The sequence below is a fragment of the Oryx dammah genome, unplaced genomic scaffold (assembly GCF_014754425.2).
Source record: "Oryx dammah isolate SB20612 unplaced genomic scaffold, SCBI_Odam_1.1 HiC_scaffold_9, whole genome shotgun sequence".
Taxonomy (NCBI): domain Eukaryota; kingdom Metazoa; phylum Chordata; class Mammalia; order Artiodactyla; family Bovidae; genus Oryx; species Oryx dammah.
This window is the reverse complement of record NW_024070193.1, coordinates 50,079,344-50,099,801: the sequence shown is the minus strand read 5'-3', so window position 1 is coordinate 50,099,801 and position 20,458 is coordinate 50,079,344. Positions and strand designations below refer to the sequence as shown.

The 20,458-nt window shown below is 45.2% G+C and overlaps 1 protein-coding gene across 1 annotated transcript in view; it reads left to right on the top strand.

Moving 5' to 3' along the window:
* Positions 1–20,458, top strand: part of STAC (SH3 and cysteine rich domain) — a 115,990-nt gene that overhangs the window by 41,406 nt on the left and 54,126 nt on the right. The window contains exon 2 of the mRNA XM_040246285.1: positions 559–838. Within this exon, the coding sequence (XP_040102219.1) occupies positions 559–838 (280 nt within the window). The remainder of the gene's footprint in view (positions 1–558; positions 839–20,458) is intronic.

The following is a 20,458-nucleotide window of genomic DNA, read 5'->3' as shown; positions in this document are numbered from 1 at the left end:
AATCAAGAGGCAGGGCAGGGGGCGGAGCAGAGAAAGTCAGATGGATAATTCCACATGGTGTTCTCAAACACACACATGCACGCACACACACACACACGCACACACACACACACACACACAGCCATACTGCTTTAGCCACTTTAATTCCCGGTCGATGGCCGCCTCTGCTTTGCTGTATGAACAGACAAATGGCGGCCAAGGGACCACAGCAGAGAAAGGCCGGCACAGACCCCAGCATGATGGACCCAGCCTGTGATCCCAGGAGTTCCTACACTTAATGTTTCCAGTGATTCGAATTCAAAAGGCAAACAGTGTCAAAAACCATGAGCTATTTTGAAGCACACGGGTGGGTGCCCAGGGAGGCAGGGAGGAGGAGGAGGGGTAGAGTGGGGGCCGCTGACATCAGCCACCCCCGCAGGGACCCCTGTGCGCCTCCACAGAGGCTGAGGGTGTCAGGAACGGAGCAGCCCACGGAGCAGGCTTCACCCCCACCCCCCCAACACACAGAGCAGGAGTCTGCATGGTTGATCTTAAGTCTGTTCTGTCATTGCATTGCAGCTCCAGAAACTAAAACGATCACTTTCTTTCAAGACCAAGAGTTTACGCAGCAAAAGTGCCGACAACTTCTTCCAGCGAACCAACAGCGATGTAAAGCTGCAGGCGGATGTGCTGGCGGAGGTCAGCCCCAGCTCCAGCCCACTCCCTGCCCCCGGAAGCCTGACCTCCACACCCACCAGGGCCGGCCTGTACCCCAGCGGTGGCGGCAAGGCCCATGCCTTTCAGGAGCACATCTTCAAGAAGCCCACTTTCTGTGACGTCTGCAACCACATGATCGTGGGTAAGCCCTGCCCCTGCCCCCCTCCTGCAGGTCCCCACATCTCTGGAAAGCCAGGTGAGAGGGGTGCACCTGAGTCTAGGTCCCTGTGGACAGACTCTTAGACCGTCTGGCAGTGGGGAGGATTGTTTAGGATCCTCCGGAGGAACACTGGGCTTCCCAGATGGCATTAGTGGTAAAGAACCCACATGCCAATGCAGGAGACATAAGAGATGCAGGTTCAATCCCTGGGTTGGGAAGCTCCCCTGGAGAAGGAAATGGCAACCCACTCCAGTATTCTTGCCTAGAGAATCCCCTGGACAAAGGAGCCTGGCAGGCTACAGTCCATAGAGTCACAAAGAATCGGACACAACTGAGCAACTTAGCATGCACGCACTCACGAGAGAACACTATGTGTCAAAGGTAAGGGAAGCAGGGCTGGGCAGAGGAGAAGCTGGGTGATGGTGCAGATGTGTAGAGCCTTCAACTGCTCCCCGGGGTGCTGTCCAGCCCCATTCAGTCATCTCGCTTTGAGGCCAGAAGTCTGGGATTTTGTACCCTGCATCACCTCTCACTGGATATCGGTAGCCCCCAGGTAGAGGGCCACATCTTGGACAAAACAGCTCTTAAAAACTGCCAAGGGCAGTTAGCCAAGAGGGATTCTGTGGGAGGCAACCAAGATACTGGGCAGTTGGAGTTCTCATGCCTCCGTTCTGTAAGGGGATCTGAGCACTGTATTGCAGGGTCCAATCGTGCTTGCATGGCCGTGTCTGCCTGAGGTCGCCTGGGCAGGGGATCTGTGGCATGGTGAGTTACAGGCGAATGAGCGAGGCAGGCAGGTGTGGAAGGGAGGAGACCTCAGGGAGGCACTGACCCAGAACAGAGGATTCAGTGGTAATGGTGATTGCCAACTCTGGACCCCGGGAAGGACTTACTCCTGGTACCACAAAGAAATGGTGGTGGCCTGAGTGTCTTAGGGCTTGTGCCCAGAAGGAAGTGAGCTATAAAATGTCCCAACCAAAAGGAAAACGCAGCCATTTGGAATCGCACGCACAGAGGCTCCACACTTGGCACCCTCTGCCTCGTGGCAGAAATCCAGTGAGCAAACATATAGAGGAAACCATAAAAGGAAAGGGACTTTGGGTGGGACCCAGAGTGAATTGAAACCAGTTATTTCAAGACAGCAGCATGTCCTAAGTGATCGACTGGTCCACTACAGAACAAGGGAGGAGAGGGAAGGAGATGCCCACATTTCTCTCAAGGGGGGCAGTTAGGATGCACCCACCCTAGGAGAAGTTGAAGGGCAGAAGCCCAGAATTAAGAGAGGAAATGAGGCTGAAAATCAAAAAGATGCAAAGCTGACTGAGCTGGGAACTTATCCTGCAGAGACGGAGCCAAGTGAAACCCGGAGTGTCTGGACTGTGGCTGAGAGGGATGCAGGTGTGGGAGACAGCCCTTCTCCAGCTGGGGTCCCAGGGCGGGGCCCACACCGTGCCTTCTGCTCACTTATGGCCAGGATGCTGTGGTGCTGGGCTGGGCCGCCAATGCTTGAGACAAGAACACTTTAAGATCAAGAGCCTGATTCTTGAGCTGGGAGCCAGGGCCCCAGTGACCCTGACATGTTGTTCCTCTCGCCTTCCAGCTCCTCAGCCCCGACACCCATCTCTCCCAGCCCCCAGTTTCCCCTTAAGTGCCCACTTCCCATGGCCCAGAGTCTCTTCTGAGCATGATAGTTGTCTTAGGCTGGATTCCCCAGAAGCAGAGCAGAGACAGGGACTCACATGCCCGTAATCTGTTGAGAGGACGAGAAGGGGAAATGGAAACCAGTGGGCAAGGGAGGAACTGCACTAGGACGTGTCTTAGGTGGATCTTGCGGGAGCTCTGGAGCATGGGTTTGAGCAGCTGGTCCTTCCTCGAGGCCAGCTTGTGGCATCAGTCGGCTTCCCTTCTCCTCCCATGACGGAGGTCATTTCAAACCCCTGAGCAAAGTGGTTCGTGCTCTGCTAAAGGCAGTTCTCTTGAGAAAAGGGGCGGCCGTGAGTTCTGACCAGCCAGCAGGGATACCACTGGTGTATTGGTGGGCTTTTGCTACTAAAACAAGTTACTACAAACTTGGTAACTTAAAACAGTAGTTTTATCATCTTTTAGTTCTGGAGATCAGTAGTCCACAGTGAGTCTCACGGGGCTGAAATCAAGGTGTGCACAGAGCTGCGGTCCTTTCTGGAGGCTGGAGGGAAGAATCCACGTTCTTGTCTTCTAGCGGCTGCGTGCACCTTGGCTTGTGGCCCTTTTCATCTTCAGTGCAGTGAAGCAAGGCCGTGGCAGGTCTCACCACCAATTTCTTTGGTCCTGACTCTCCCCCTTTCCCAAAGGACCCTTATGATTACACTGGACCTACCTGAATAAGCCAGTATGACCTTCCCACCACCTGCTAGTCACCTGATTAGCAGCCTTACTTCCACTTGTACCCTTGAGTTCCCCTTGCCACATAACGTAACCATTCAAGCTCTGGGGACTAGGACATGGACATCTTTGGGAGGCCACTGTTCTGCCTATTCATGCCCAAGAAAGGGTATCTGGGCAGGGCATCAGCAGTGCCAACCACAGCAATGGAAGGAAACCTGAGTTGAAGATCGCAGGACTGGCCTCTGTTGATTCCTTTCCATCCTGGCCCTGATGCCAATCATGTGAGTGTTATATTCCCACTGAAGGCTTTGTGATGTCACAGGGTGAGAGACCATCTTTGTTTGAAGTGGGCAGAGAGGTACCTTTCCATATGGTACACAGAATGGATAAAGCCCTGACCCCTGTTTTGCTCCTGACTATTCCTATGACACAGTTAGCCCTTTCCTTTCCCAGGTAAAGGGTTACCCTGGTGCCTCAGATTATAAAGAATCTGCCTGCACTGCAGGAGATCTGAGTTCAATCCCTGGGTCAGGAAGATCCCCTGGAGAAGGGACTAGCAACCCACTACAATATTCTTACCTGGAGAATCCCATGGACAGAGGAGCCTGGGGAGCTACAGTCCATGGGTCGCAAAGAGCTGGACACAACTGAAGACTAAACACACTTCCTAGATAAAATGAGATGAGGGTGTGAGGATGGCAGAAAGACCAGGAGCTTGGATTTGAGTCCCATAGCTGTGTGATCTGGTGCCAGTGACTGACCGTCTCTGAACCCATGTCCTCATTTTATGTGGAGATGATAATACAACCCTCAGGACTTTGTGTGGATTAATGAGCTGGCAGAAGGAAGGAATCAGGCATCTAATACACTTCACTCGGTAAAGGAGGGCCATTGGGGTTCATATCATTATCATTATTATGGAACAAGAAAAGAATCATTTTTCTAAGGAAGAGAAAGCTATTTGGAGGGTAAACCAAATTAGTGTATCAGAAAATTTCTTTTTACACTTTATAGGCATAAAGAATTAAAAAATAATGTCTAGGTAACACAAAATAATTAGTCCCTCATCTATACAGCCATAGATTCCCTGGCGGCTCAGTGGTAAAGGATCTGCCTGCAATGCTGGAGCCCCAGGAGACACTGGTTCGATCCCTCAGTCAGCAAGATCTCCTGGAGAAGGACATGGCAACCCACTCCAGTATTCCAGTCTGGAGAATCCCATGGACAGAGGAGCCTGGCGGGCTACAGTCCATAGGGTCACAAAGAGTCGGTCGCCACTGAAGCAACCTAGCACAGCCATGTTTTTTATACACCCTAAAGATTGTCTATGATTCTGCATTTCCTATTTTGTGAGGGATGTGAACGAGTGAGCAGGCATCTAGAAGAGAGTGATCAGAATGTTGAGTACATGCCAGGATAAGATTGTGAGGAAACTCTGGGAGTTTGATTTGGAAAAGACTTTGGGTGTGCAACGGTGTTTTAAAATCCTATATTGGAAAAGTCAAGAGACTCACTCTCTATGGCTTTAGAGGGAAGAGTTGGGGACAAGGGGTAAAGTTAAAAGGCAAATAAATTCCAGGGAGAAGATAGCCATGTAACTGATATAATTGGTACCTGGAGGGTTTACCTTCTGAGTAGCAAGTAGTTTTAACTTCTCCCAGGTGTAGGTCATCTGGAAGTAGGCCCCCTACTTAACTGTCTGATAGTCTTTGAAATGAGATTTGGAGTGTGTGCTGCTTCCCAGAGAGTTCAGTGTGTGTCATCATTGGCCATGGACATATCAGTGGTTTCCCAAATGGCCGGAACCAAGGTTGAGTGGTGCCCTTCGCCAAGACCCAGTTAAGGGGGAGGGGTGATTCAAAATGGGGAGCAAATCAGCCCCTCTTGCAACCATGCACACAGGCCTGTCCTCATCCTCAGAAAACCCTTACATAACCACACTCTCATTTTCTAGTCACTTTTATTACTCATGTTCTTCCTTCCAACAAGCCACACTTAGCAACAGTGCTTTGCGTCAGTCAAGGATTTCCAGAAAAACTGTCACAACTAATTTAAGATTCCAGCTTCCTTTTACTATTACTTAGCATCTTCAGATCTGCTGGGGTTCAGCTGATACAGACTCAGCTCTGTTATTGCATCTTCTGTCTCTTCCTTATCTCTCCTCACCTTTTCCTTGGATGCATGGTCTGGTCAAGCCACGCCCTTCTAATGTCAAGGACAAGTGGAACTGTACAAAGCTCCCCAGGACCTTGGGTTGGAGATGGTGCCCTGTCACTTCTGCGGACACTCCACCAAGGATGTGGGTCAAACCCTTGTCTATGAATGGAGAGTACACTCTGCCCCTAGCAGCAGGAACAGCAGAGACACCTGGCAGAGGACAGGGTGAAAAATGTTAATAATCCAGCCCATCACCAGGCTTAGGATGGCTCTGCCTCATGGAGCCTTGTTTGTCTGGGAGACACTGCTGACTCTTGGAGCTGAACGACCTTCCATGTCCCTTCTGCATCTGGAAGTGATGCCTGGCTCCTGACTGTTTCCATGGCAGGGGTTTGGATGGAGGGCGGGGGAGGTGGGGCAGGTTGTTCATCATCTCTCATGCTCAGAACTCTGAGGCAGTTTGGTCTGCAACTTGGTTTTTGTGTCTGCCTTCCTTGCTTTGGAATCTGATGCTTCACTTTCAGTTTCCACACAGATTTCCACCAGGCCTTTTCAAGGCACTGCTATTCATAACCTTTAAATAGGTGATCATGAGTCTCTATTTTCCATTTCGTTGTGATGAGTGTAAAAAGACAAACAGCCCATGTCTTTTTAAAATAAGTAACGGAAATGAATTCATCTCTGAGGAATGTGACATTCCTCAACCCTAAGGAGAATTCCAGGTAGACCTCAAGTACAGCGACAGTTTGGAAAGGTTCTGTTTTGAAAATCACACCCCCCCCCAAAATGCTTTGTGTTAAAGAGAATCTCACTCTACTTTTCTCTTCTGGAATTAAATGTATAGTGTAACTGCCTTTTTATCTTAAGAAAGAGATAAAAACAATCAACAAGGCACACTGCTCTTTTCAAAGATGAAAACCAAGTAAAGCAAATAGAGGCTCGTTCTATGAATGGAGAAAAGGGATTAGAGAGGTGATGTGAGGCCAAAGGGGACAGGTAAGGAGAGATGGCATGGGAAGGAGGCAAGGAGAGGTGAGGAGTTAGGTGAAGCAGAGGCTGATGGGCGTCATCCTTCCTGAAACACTGCACAGGACTTGTGATCTGTGAGAGAGCACAGCTGACTGATCTTCCCCTTTTCATTTCTTTTAGGTTTTGTCCATTTATTTATTTTTATTTTTGGTTGCACTGGATCTTCGTTGCAGTACATGGGTTTCTCATTGCAGTGGCTTTTCTTGTTGCAGAGCACGATCTCTGGGGCTCATGGGCTCAGCAGTCATGGCTTATGAGCTCTAGAGCACGCGCTCAGTAGTTGCAGCCCTCAGGCTTAGTTGCTCCACAGCATGTGGAATTTTCTCGCCCAGGGATTGAACCAGTGTCCCCTGCACTGGCAGGTGGATTCTTAACCAAAGGACCACCAGGGAAGTCCTGCCCTGTTTCTTTATTCTGCAGACCTAATGTCCTGTCTACGTAATCAACTGAAGCTTTGTTTTCTTCAAACCACAAGTCGTCTTCAGATTCTAAATTCTAAGGAAAAACCACCTGCTGTTAAGCCCCTAGAATGGCATTCCAGAGAGCATATTAAAGCAAGTTTTTTTTTTCCTTTCAACTGAGAACCAAGGGTAACATTAATGATGACCAAGAAAAATCAAATCTCACTTGTGTAGTTTCTAGCTGATGGACATTTATTTATTTAACAGAATCCAGCATCCTCACTGTCGAGAATTTCTAACTTGGAGCAGACACGCAGAGCTGGGTTTACAAGGCCTCACATGTGTGCCTCCCCTGGCTACCTGGCCTGAGAGCTGGAAAGGCTAAACATTTGCCACAGGAAGGTGGCAATAAAAATAGATGGGTGCCACAGTCTCATTCCCTGCCCATCTCTTTCTCTGACGCATTTATTCCATCCTAGTGCCAGTGTTGCCCTTGACCTTGGACTTGACACCTGAGACTGCTCCTCCGCTGCTGACCTGGCCCCTACTAATCTAATCTTGCCTCCAGGATGTGACCAGCCTTTTTGATCACCTCCATTCCAGAAATGTTGTTACCTATGCAAACCAAAGATGATCAAGCCAACTTTTCATGGAGACATGAGAGAAGTAGGCAGTCAGGTGTGTTTACCAGCCCCAGTGCTGGACACCACATCCTTTGAGCCAACAGGACTCAGGACCCAGTCTTAGACTAGGAGAATCCTCTTGTACTTGGTTAGAAGGAAAATGCTTTCTCTATGAAAACAATCCACTCTTGCCATCCTTAGATCTTAGCAGTGTCGGGGACTCCTCTTCACTGGACACCCACTACATGTATTCCATCTAGGGCACTCTGTCTTTACATTGAACTGTCTGCAATGACTCATTTCAGGAGAACACTGAAGTTCCTTGTGGTACTCAGCATCTCATTGGAATTAAAGACTTGAACAAGTCAATATGTACTATGAGAATAACTAACTCATTGCATGAGTCCATTCCATCAATTAGGGAGGTTTTTCCAAGAGACTCCATTCTATTTACTGCCAGATACCTTCTTTCCAGAACTATTTTTGATTTTTTTTTTAAGGCATGATCTGGTCTAATGTAGGTGCCTATTCCCACAGCAGCCAGCACAGCACACACCTGGCCCATAGTGAGTACTTTAAAAAGAGTAGTGAATGAGTGGGAAGAAAAGTCATCAGCCTTAAATACCCAGCAACAGAAACAGAAGAACATAGAAAACTCCCTAATCGTTTAAAAGCTTCTCCCCTGGTATGTCAGGGCTCCACCCTGCCCAAAACGAAGCTGGGCACAGAAGCCCTATTTTCTCATCTAACAATTTTCTCTTCATTTCTCCTTTGTGTTGTGTATTTTAAAGTGAAGTTACCCTGCACACAAAAGGTCATAGCAGGGATTCCTTCCTTGTGAATTATATCCACAGCCAAATAAAATGAAATCCAATTTCATTGAATACTTAAAAAAAAATTTTTTTATTGATGTTTAGTTGCTTTCCAATGTTGTGTTAGTTTCTGCTGTACAGCCAAGTGTATCAGCAATACATGTATATATATCCCTTTTTTGGGGATTTTCTTCCCATTTAAGTCACCAGAGCACTCAGTAGAGTTCCCTATGCTATACAGTAGGTTCTCATTAGTTTTCTATTTTATACATAGTAGGGTATATAAGTCAACCCCAATCTCCCAGTTCATCCCACCTCCCCGACTAGTGTCCATACATTTATTCTCTATGTCTCTGTCTCTCTCTCTGCTCTGCAGATAGGTTTGTACCATTTTTCTGGATTCCACATATATGCCTTAATACATGATACTCATTTTTCTCTTTCTGACTTCACTGTATGACAGTCTCTAGGTCCATCCATATCTCTGCAAATGGCACAGTTTTGTTCCTTTTATGGCTGAGTAATATTCCATTGTGTACCTACACTACCTCTTCTTTAGCCATTCCTCTGCTGATGAACATTTAGGTTGCTTCCATGTCCTGGCTATTGTAAATAGTGATGCAGTGAACATTAGGATGTATGTATCTTTTGGAATTATGGTTTTCTCCAAGTATGCCCAGGAGTGGAATTGCTGGGTCATATGGGGTTCTATTTTTAGTTTTTTAAGGAACCTCCATACTGTTCTCTATAGTGACTGTATCAATTTACAGTCCCACCAACAGTGTAGAAGGGTTCCCTTTTCTCCACACCCTCTCCAGCATTTATCGTTTGTAGATTTTTTGTTGATGGCCATTCTGACCAGTGTAAGGTGGTACCTCACTGTAGTTTTGTCTTACATTTCTCTAATAATTAGTGGTATTGAGCATCTTTTCATGTGCTTCTTGACATCTGCATGTCTTCTTTGTAGAAATGTCTATTTAGATCTCCCACCCAGCTTTTGATGGGGCTGTTTGTTTTTTTATAGTGAGCTGCATGAGTTGTTTCTATATTCTGGAGATTAATCCCTTGTCAGTTGCTTCATTTGCAAATATTTTCTCCCATTCCGAGGGTTGTCTTTTCATCTTGTTTATGGTTTCCTTTACTGTGCAAAAGCTTTCAAGTTTAATTAGATCCCATTTATTTATTTTTGTTTTTGTTTTCATTGCTCTAGAAGGTAGGTAAAAAAAAAATCTTGTTGTGATTTATGTCAGCAAGTGTTCTGAATACTTTTGTCATGAATTCCACTATTAATGCCTCCACCTAAGTTTTTTATATTTGCCTGATACACCTTTATCAACCTGTAATTTCAAACCTTTTTTTTTCATGTGTTCTATGTGCTTCTTTTGAAAATAAACATAATTGGATTTTAGATTTATTAAAAAGTGAGAATATGGTATTTTTACTGCTCTGTTGTTCCAAATAAGCCTACTGAGGTTTTAATCACAACTCCTATCCTCCAGCAATAGTATTTCAACTTCTGGGTTTTGTAAATAAGTACAACACTCTTACCAATCCAAAATTTTATTGTTATTCCAATATTTTGCAATTCAGACATTTGACTGAGAATAAACCTTAAGATACATATACCTTTTTATAACAAGATTTGTACATTGATTTAGACATTTCCAGGTTTAAGTGATTCTAGTATTTACCACCTGGAAAATCCCATGGACAGAGGAGCCTGGTAGGCTGCAGTCCATGGGGTCACTAAAAGTCAGACACAACTGAGCGACTTCACTTTCACTTTTCACTTTCATGCATTGAAGAAAGAAATGGCAACCCACTCCAGTGTTCTTGCCTGGAGAATCCCAAGGACGGGAGAGCCTGGTGCGCTGCCGTCTATGGGGTGGCACAGAGTTGGACACGACTGAAGTGACTTAGCAGCAGCAGCAGCAGCAGTATTTACCACCAGCTCTATTCTTACATAATGTCTCCATTCTTCAGCTCTTATTTTTGTTTCTCAGTTGTTCAGTAATATTTTCCCAGAGGATATGAGTACCAAAGGCATAAGGGAGGTCATTGCCATGGGCCCCCTTGCTTAGCTGATGAACCTCTTGCAGGTTGGGGCAGAATGGTGAGCAGAGTCCAATCCAGGAATTCTCATGGTTTCCACCTAATGTCCCTCAGGCTGTTCTGCAGCTCTTTCCTCTGTCCGCTCTGCTCTCACTGATACTATTTGCACAGTCTCCTCTTTTACTTTAGTGCACGAAATCCAAAGATCTTAGAACTGCTACTTTATGATAGTAACTAAATCATCTGTACCATCAGCTTTGACCCTCACTTCTCCTAATAAGGATTTTGATTATGAAAATTGTTTGCTCTCCTCTATTTCCTATGCATTCTTTCAGGGTTTTTTATTCCTTCTTTTGACTCCTTTATCGTAGTGTCTGATTCTCTTGTATTTTATCGTCAGCTAAATGTTGATGCTGTCTACAATTGTTTTCTGTTTAGTATAATATAATCCTTAATGAATGCTGTCACATAGACAAGGTGGATGGCAGATGGCACTGTGCATACTCCTGAGGGCAGGGTGCTTCTCTGTGATGCGCCGTGTTTGCTGTGGCAACCTCAGCGCTAAGCCTGGCACCCAGCCTGTAACAGGTGTTCAATGTGAATGTGTTGAGTAAATGAATAGATAAATGGATGATCAGCCATTGATAACTATTATCATTAGAACTATGATTATTTTTATTGCACACAAAAATGTTCACCATTAAAAAGATAGAACTGTGGGTAATCTCAATAGCTATAGATCCATCAAACATTGAGCACCAACTGTGTACCAGCCCAGTGCTGATGTCTGACACCTTCATAAGTTCAAGTGAGGAGACCGGGAGGTACCAAAGGAGAAGGGACTGGAATTATGTAGAAACTGGAAGAAGTGAGGAGGAGCCCTTGACTCTTCCAGCTGAAGACCTACTGGTCCTCCGTGCAGATCCTGCAGTGTCCACTGGGCAGGGTGGGTTTAATAGGCCCCGTGATGCCTGCCTGCCAGGGCCATCCCACCCTCTCACTCCCATCCAGGGGCATCAGACTAGGCTGTCCTAAAGCCACATCACTGATGGGAGAACCTCTGAATCCTGTTGGGGGGACCAGTTTGGGGAAGTCAGGACCCAAAGAAACTGTTGGAGTTTGGTTCATGTCAGTGCTGTTGGCCATACTTCCACACCTGTGTCTGAAATTGTTTTTCTAAAGGTACACATGTTGTGACATTGGGATGCCATGGACACTGCCTCCCATGCTGTCCTTAAGCATCTCATGATCGTTAAAAAGGGGGCCATGTGGTGATGAATCTTTATATGCATAAAAATTCCCCGAGTTGCCAGGCACTGCTGCTATCCTCTCAGTGTAAGAGAGAAAATGCAGGACTTCATTTCTGTCAACTGTTCATTTTACTGGTAATTGGCCAAAGTCTTAAATGGTCAAATTTGGGAGGAAAATGTGAAAAAAGAAAGGTAGCCAGAGGAGAGAGGCTGTCCCTCTTAAATCATCCATCATGATGTTTGCAACTGTTTTGGTGATTTCTAGAATTGCGACATTGAGGTGATTTTCAGAGAAATAATTTTGTTGTGCCCCAAAGAAGAGCTCTGCACTTCAAGAGCCCTTCAAGATCATATTTTAGTGGAAAGAAATGACAACACAGGAGAGTGTTTTCAGTGCATAAATAACTGGCTTGATGGGGGAGGATGCTAATTCAAGGTGGTCTTTTATTATATTTTTAGTTATGCCCTTCAGGTCCAGGTCGCCAGCTAGATGCTACTTAGTAATATCATAACCAACAGATGCTGAATATATATACTTCCATGTCCTCTTGAGACCTTCTGGGCTTCATTTATTTTCTCCTTGTCCCACCTGCCAAGAAATTAAAAAGCTGCCTAAGGCAGAGGAAAGGAGAGAAATTAGTCAAGGTGGAGTTGAGACAGAAAGTAGACAGTGCATTCTGGATACACTTTAAGCATTTTCTAAACTTGCAGCTGCAAAGCGTTTTCCTTACTGTGATGTTGCTGATTTATGCTATCCTGCTTGAAGTTAAGACCAAGCCATGACAGACAAATGTAGAAAGGACCCATGATTAATTCTGTGTTTGGAAGCTAGGGATCTCCGGGGACAGGCCATCTCCTGTTACAGACGTGGGGCAGAGACCTGTTGGAAGATGTGTGTAGGGCAGGGAATGCTCCACTGACCTACTTTAGAAAGGTCCCTTTGCTTGCACAGCCACAGGGATATCACATAAATGACAGAACTGGGCCAGCAGTGAAAGAAAATAGGACAGCCCTTTGTGTGTGTCTGGGGCTCAAAGCATCTGGCAGGTGTGTATGTGTGTGTGTGTCTGTGTCTGTGGGAGACATCTACACACTGGCTTCCCTGGTGGTTCAGGCGGTAAAGAATCTGCCTGCCATGCAGGAGACCCAGGTTCGATCCCTGGGTGGAAAGATTCTCTAGAGAAGGGAATGGCAACCCACTCTAGCAATCTTACCTGGAGAATTCCATGGACAGAGGAGCCTGGCAGGCTACAGCCCATGGGTCAAAAAGAGTCAGACACAACTGAGTGACTAACACTTTCTTACACTTTTCGTACCTACTGTGATGCAGACACTGGTTGCTGAACTGGAAAAAACAAAGCATAGATTATTCTATCATGTGCTAAGCTTACCTGGAAAGAAAATCCAGAAGCTTATAGCTGCCCTGTACTCCTTACCCCAACAGTGTGACAACAGGCAAGCACAGGAGTACACATATACCTGTGTGCTTGTGTGCACACCACACACACACTTCACCTCCAGTCAGGAAAATGCATGTTTCCATTAACATGGCAAGAACATGGTTTCAAGAGTTGACATCTGCTTCATTCTGATCCTTTACAATCTAATATCCAAGCACCAAAAGGCCATAAAGATAAGTGACAAGAATGACTGGCTGTAACCAGAGACAGTAAACCAGCTGGACTTTGACCCAGAAGGACTCTATCCCTTTGGGTGAGATCACCCTGACAGCCCTCTTTGGGAAGATTTCACGGAATGTTTTCTGAGCATCCGTTTTCTCATTTTAAAAATAGAAATACCTTTCTGACAGATGTGGCATAGAGATTCAATGAGACAGTGCCCAAAACAGTGATGCCCAGTTAACAGTGAGATCCGGGGATCCCTGCTTTCCTGTCCTGCCACCTTGGAGGCATGTGTTGCTGCTGGCCAGCCTCCCTCCCAGTCTCTCACTTCAGCTACCAGAACTCTGCTGCCCAGATGCCATGTGGATGCGGAAACACCTACATCTTCCCACGGCATCGCCTGCGCCGTAAAACCTGCTGCTTTACTGCTGGCCTCTTCTGCTGGGCCTCATAGCACCCAGGACCTCAAGGCCACCTTTGATTCCTCCCAACCCCTCTCTCTAGAAACCCTACCCTTGAGCAGAACGCTGTCAGTTCTCCTTCTGTGACTTTTCCACGGCCCGGTCCTTCCTCTGTTCCCGCTGCTCCTGTCCCAGTCCAGGCTTCAGCACACCTAACCTGAACTGTCTCAAGAACTTCCTAAACTATGTTCTCTTATCCATTTCTACCACCTCATCCCCTTTACACTGCTGCCAACCCTCTTCTGAAAGCAAACTGCCTTTGAATTCCTGCTTTTCTTAGGAATGCATGCCCTACCTGGTTGCCCAAAGAATTGTGCTCAAGCTCCTTAGCTTGATACTTACTCTTAAACCTCCAGTAGCTGACAGAGGCAAAAAAATAAGGGCTCTGTACCATCAGATTTGTAGAAGTGAAACTTTGTCCACTGCCCTGACAGTCATCATCACTGGCACTAGTGGATACCTGCAAGTGGATCGTTGCAAGCAGCTTCAAAACACAGAGCTTCCAGACAGATCCAGCAGAGAGGCACAACGTGCAGAGAGGTCATGATGGGTATTTGCATTCTGCTCTGTGTTTGGTAGATCAGATGACCTTGGACAATTAATTTACCTTCCCTCAATCCCAGTGTCTTTTTAAAAAAATTTTATTGAAATGCAGTTGATTTACAGTCTTATGTTAGTTTCAGGTATATGGCAAAGTGATTTAGTCATATACATAAATATATATTCTCTTTTTACATTCTATTCTATTATAGACCATTATAAGATATTGAGTATAGCTCCTTGTGTTATACAGTAGATCCTTGTTGTTTATCTATTTTATATATAGTGGTGGGCATATATTTTAATTCCAAACTCCTAGTTTATCCCTGCCGTGGCTCCTCTTCGGTAACTATAAATTTGTTTTCTATGTTTTTGAGTCTATTTCTGTTCTGTAAATAAGTTTATTGGTATCAGTTCCTGGAATCCACATATAACCCATATAGTATGGTATTTGTCTTTCTCCATCTGGCTTTCTTCACTTAGTATGATCGTCTCTAGGTCTATCCATGTTGCTGCAAATGGCACTATTTCATTCTGTATTATGGCTGAGTGATATTCCATTGTCTATACGTACCACATCTTCTTTATCCACTAATCTGTTGATGGACACTTAGCTTGCTTTCATGTCCTGGCTGTTGTAAATAGTGCTGCAGTGAATACTGGGATGTATGTGTCTTTTTGAATTGTTTTTCTCTGGACATATGGTCAGGAGTGGGATCATTCGATCATAGGGGAGCTCTATTTTTAGTTTTTAAAGGAACCTCCATTCTGTTCTCCACAGTTACTGTACCAATTTACATTTCCATCACCGGCGTAGGAGGGCTCCTTTTTCTGCATGTCATCTCTGGCATTTACTATTTGTAGATTTTTTACGATAGCCACTCTGGCCAGTGTGAGATGATACCTCATTGTGGTTTCTTTAATATTTATTTATGTATTTAGTCTTAGTCGTGGCATACTGGGATCTTTTAGTTACAGCATGAGAACTCTTAGTTGTAGCAATGGGGATCCAGTTCCCTGACCAAGGATCGAATCTGGGCCCTTGCACTGAGAGTGCAGAATCTTAACCATTGGACTGTGAAGGAAGTTCCCTCATTGTAGTTTTGATTTGCATTTCTCAGCTAGCAGTATTGAGGATCTTTTAATCCCAGCATCTTACAAATGAGATTAAAAATAACAATACCTACTTCATGGAATTTACTGATAAATTGATACAAGTGAATGTTCTTTGTGGAGTATAAAACTCAAAAATTATTCACACAGAAATCAGATTGATTATATTCTTTGCAGCCAAAGATGGAGAAGCTCTATACAGTCAACAAAAACAAGACCAGGAGCTGACTGTGGCTCAGATCATGAACTCCTTATTACCAAATTCAGACTTAAATTGAAGAAAGTAGAGAAAACCACTAGACCATTCAGGTATGACCTAAATCAAATTCCTTATGATTATACAGTGGAAGTGAGAAACAGATTTAAAGGACTAGATCTGATAGACAGAGTGCCTGATGAACTATGGACGGAGGTTCATGGCATTGTATAGGAGACAGGGATCAAGACCATCCCCATGGAAAAGGAATGCAAAAAAGCAAAATGGCTGCCTGGGGAGGCCTTACAAATAGCTGTGAAAAGAAGAGAAGCAAAAAGCAAAGGAGAAAAGGAAAGATATAAGCATCTGAATGCAAAGTTCCAAAGAATAGCAAGAAGAGATAAGAAAGTCTTCCTCCACAATCAATGCAAAGAAATAGAGGAAAACAACAGAATGGGAAATACTAGAGATCTCTTCAAGAAAATTGGAGATACCAAGGGAACATTTCATGCAAAGATGGGCTTGATAAAGGACAGAAATGGTCTGGACCTAACAGAAGCAGAAGATATTAAGAAGAGGTGGCAAGAATACACAGAAGAACTGTGCAAAAAAGATCTTCACGACCAAGATAATCACAAAGGTGTGATCACTCACCTAGAGCCAGACATCCTGGAATGTGAAGTCAAGTGGGCCTTAGAAAGCATCACTACAAACAAAGCTAGTGGAGGTGATGGAATTCCAGTAGAGCTATTTCAAATCCTGGAAGACAATGCTGTGAAAGTGCTGCAATCAATATGCCAGCAAATGTGGAAAACTCAGCAGTGGCCACAGGACTGGAAAAGGTCAGTTTTCATTCCAATTCCAAAGAAAGGTAATGCAAAAGAATGCTCAAACTACTGCACAACTGCACTCATCTCACAGGCTAGTAATGCTCAAAATTCTCCAAGCCAGGATATGTGAACCGTGAACTTCCAGATGTTCAAGCTGGTTTTAGAAAAGGCAGAGGAACCAGAGATCAAATTGCCAACATCCACTGGATCATAGAAAAAGCAAGCGAGTTCCAGAAAAACATCTATTTCTGCTTTATTGACTATGCCAAAGCCTTTGACCATGTGGATCACAAGAAACTGTGGAAAATTCTGAAAGAGATGGGAATACCAGACCACCTGACCTGCCTCTTGAGAAACCTGTATGCAGGTCAGGAAGCAACAGTTAGAACTGGACGTGGAACAACAGACTGGTTCCAAATAGGAAAAGGAGTACATCAAAGCTGTATATTGTCACCATGCTTATTTAACTTATATGCAGAGTACATCATGAGAAACGCCGGACTGGAAGAAGCACAAGCTGGAATCAAGATTGCCAGGAGAAATATCAATAACCTCAGATATGCAGATGACACCACCCTTATGGCAGAAAGTGAAGAACTAAAAAGCCTCTTGAGGAAAGTGAAAGTGGAGAGTGAAAAAGTTGGCTTAAAGCTCAACATTCAGAAAACGAAGATCATGGCATCCGGTCCCATCACTTCATGGGAACTAGATGGGGAAACAGTGGAAACAGTGTCAGACTTTATTTCTTTGGGTTCCAAAATCACTGCAGATGGTGATTGCAGCTGTGAAATTAAAAGACGCTTACTCCTTGGAAGAAAAGTTATGACCAACCTAGATAGCATATTCAAAAGCAGAGTAATTACTTTGCCAACAAAGATCTGTCTAATCAAGGCTATGGTTTTTCCTGTGGCCATGTATGGGTGTGAGAGTTGGACTGTGAAGAAGGCTGAGTGCCAAAGAATTGATGCTTTTGAACTGTGGTGTTGGAGAAGACTCTTGAGAGTCCCTTGACCTGCAAGGAGATCCAACCAGTCCATTCTAAAGGAGATCAGTCCTGGTTGTTCATTGGAAGGACTGATGCTGAAGCTGAAACTCCAATACTTTGGCCACCTCATGCGAAGAGTTGACTCATTGGAAAAGCCTCTGATGCTGGGAGGGATTGGGGGCAGAAGAAGAAGGGGACGATGGAGGATGAGATGGGTGGATGGCATCACCAACTCGATGGACATGAGTTTGGGTGAACTCCGGGAGTTGGTGATGGACAGGGAGGCCTGGCATGCTGTGATTCATGGGGTCGCAAAGAGTTGGACACGACTGAGCGACTGAACTGAACTAACTGATGGTTAGATATATCTGTTTGTATGAACAGTTGAGTTTAATAGCAGGCACCTTGGGGATGGAGAGAAGGGGTTTAGCAGAGATTAGCCAATCCATTCTTGGGAAAACTTTCACTTTCACTTTTCACTTTCATGCATTGGAGAAGGAAATGGCAACCCACTCCAGTATTCTTGCCTGGAGAATCCCAGGGACGGGGGAGCCTGGTGGGTTGCCATCTATGGGGTTGCACAGAGTCGGACACAACTGAAGCGACTTAGCAGCAGCACCAGCAAGCTAAGAGAACAATTCTGAAGAAAGCCAACAAGACTGTGAAAACTGTAAACCTCAGAGAAGAGAAGAAGGAGAAGACAGCAGCAGAGATCATTTATACCGAGCTCAAGGGTATTCAAGACAGTCATGAGAAAGTGATCATTAGGGCCTCAAAACTTCTAGCCACACACATGTAACAGAATGAAAGTTTGCTGGCCATGGTGTTAAGCCATGAACCGATGACCTGGAGGGCAAAGGCTACGGACTCGAAACAAAAAGCCCTGAACCAACCCAACTCCTGTTGCTATTTTTGAAGCTCAGTGCGGGTGAGGGCCAGGAGAAGTGGGGAGAGATTTTCCACTAGCAGTCAGGAACCGAAATAGGAAAGATCAACAGAGGCATTTATAAACAACGAATGCCATTAATTTTTTTAAGCTAGGAAGGAGTTGGAAAAGTAATGTGTCAGGGAGTGGGGAATATAGTCTTCAGGGAAAGGTGGCCCAGGGGTCTTCATATTTTTAATGATCTTTCCTGCTTGCTTAATGTTATTTCAAGTCACTGGTGAATGACTATGTTAGTGAATTTCCCGGAAAACCTGGAAACCATCTTGTTCAGTTGAACTCATGGTAGGGGAGAGAGAGCATGGGTTATTTTTAATCAAAGTCTCATGATTAGAGTTCAACTGTGATGGGAAAATTTTCCCACTTTTCCTCCCTTATCAGAAAACTTTCTAACTATTGAGTGATACCCAAAGTTTGGGGGCAGTTTAAGCTATATTGCCCTAATGCCAAAGCTCCAACTCTTTCAAGTATACCACACTAGGAGGACAGGTCCAGGTAGTTGTCAGCAACTGCTTTGAGGAGGGTTTGAAGAGCCAGTGGTAGAGGTGGAAAGCGTGATTTCCCAGAATTGACTTTCAGCCCTCTTCCTAGGTCAGGCAAGCATCGGGTGAAACAGTATCTGGCCTGGATTGTAGGGTCCGGAAGCTTGGAGAGTTGTAGGTCCCAGCAAACTGGGATGCAGTCACACTGGAATATTGGCATGAAAAGCAAGCCAGCCAGGTGAAGCCCAGGCAGTAAAGATCTGCAGGCAACTAGAGCCGGACAGTTTCACAAACCAGCGGGGCCCAGGGGCCACAGAAGGAGCCTCACTCCTTCCATAACATGACGGGCGGAGCCTCAGCATTTTCTCAGCCTGGGTGCTTCTCTGGCCCCGGTCTGAAAAGGCTGATCATTCCTCGTGGGCAGTAGTCTTCTTTGTGCCAAGCCCTCTCCTGGCCACAGGAGTTCTAGAGGTGGACACTCCTTATCAAGGGCCCCTTGTGAAAGGAACCTGGCAATGATGAGAGCACAGAGGAGAGTGTGGGTCCTGAGACAGCGGAAGCAGGGAAAATGTGTGTGCAGGAGGCTTTGAAAAATCCTTAGAAGGGCTTCAAGAAAATGAGACGCTGTTTAGCAATTGAACAAGGAAGGCAGAGGAGGCATGTGAGCAACCCTCAAGTGCCGTAATCTGGCCACACTTGCCAGGAGCCACAAATGATCTGGTAAAACTGAGGAGGAGATCAAGGTGGAGCCTGTTGAAAATGAAGCAAAGAGAGTCAGCAGGGGTCCCATCATGGAGGGGATCCTAAGGAATTCTGTTTCATTTCTTCTGTTAGTGTTTATTCAAAGGCAAATGGCCCGTGAATAATGCTAGTTGCATTATATTACTGGCTTTTATTACCCAGCAGAGGTTTGGTTACCACCTTTACTTTAAAAATACTAACTCTGTCATCTTTACTACTGTTTGCCTAGTCCCTAGCCCTTAAATGCCTCTGGTCCGCCCAGGCACTGAAAACTCACCCACGGCTTTTGCTCTCCTGTCTCTGGCTCAGAGGCCGTTCTGTGATCCAGGCTTCTGGTCCTCAGAGACTGCAGATTTGATGCCGGCAGTCTCCTGTTTGCTTGCGTTCTCCTCTCCTACCCCTGGCCTGGCCTGCCCGAGGCTGAGGAGAGTCCAGTGGCTAAACCGATAGGAACAGGGGCCTGGAACATCTCTGAACTATCTCATCTATATTTACCTTTGAATCTTTTATACATATTGTATGTAATTCAAGAAATATTTATGTATCTTTTTCTAGATACTAATAGATATATAATATATATTTCTATATTCTAAGTTTTTTTCCCACAAATCACAGTATCTTTCTATTTTTAATATTTATTTATTTTTACTTATTTTGGCTGCATCGGGTCTTTTGTTACGATGCACACTCTCTAATTATGGCACTCAGGCTCAGTAGCTGCAGCAAACAGGCTGAGTTGCTCTGCAGCATGAGGGGTCTTAGTTTCCTGACCAGGGATCAAACCCACATCCCCTGCATTGCAAGGTAAATTCTTAACCACTGGACCACTAGGGAAGTCCCATAAAGTATCTTTCCTAATGTCTAATTTATATTAATTTTTTCAAATAAATTATAGAAATGTTTCTATGGTTGTACAGTCTGGAAGCAAACTAATTATCGGTAACAATTATAACTATTGTTCACTGCTAAATAAAGTACTGACTATCCCTTGTGGCTCAGCT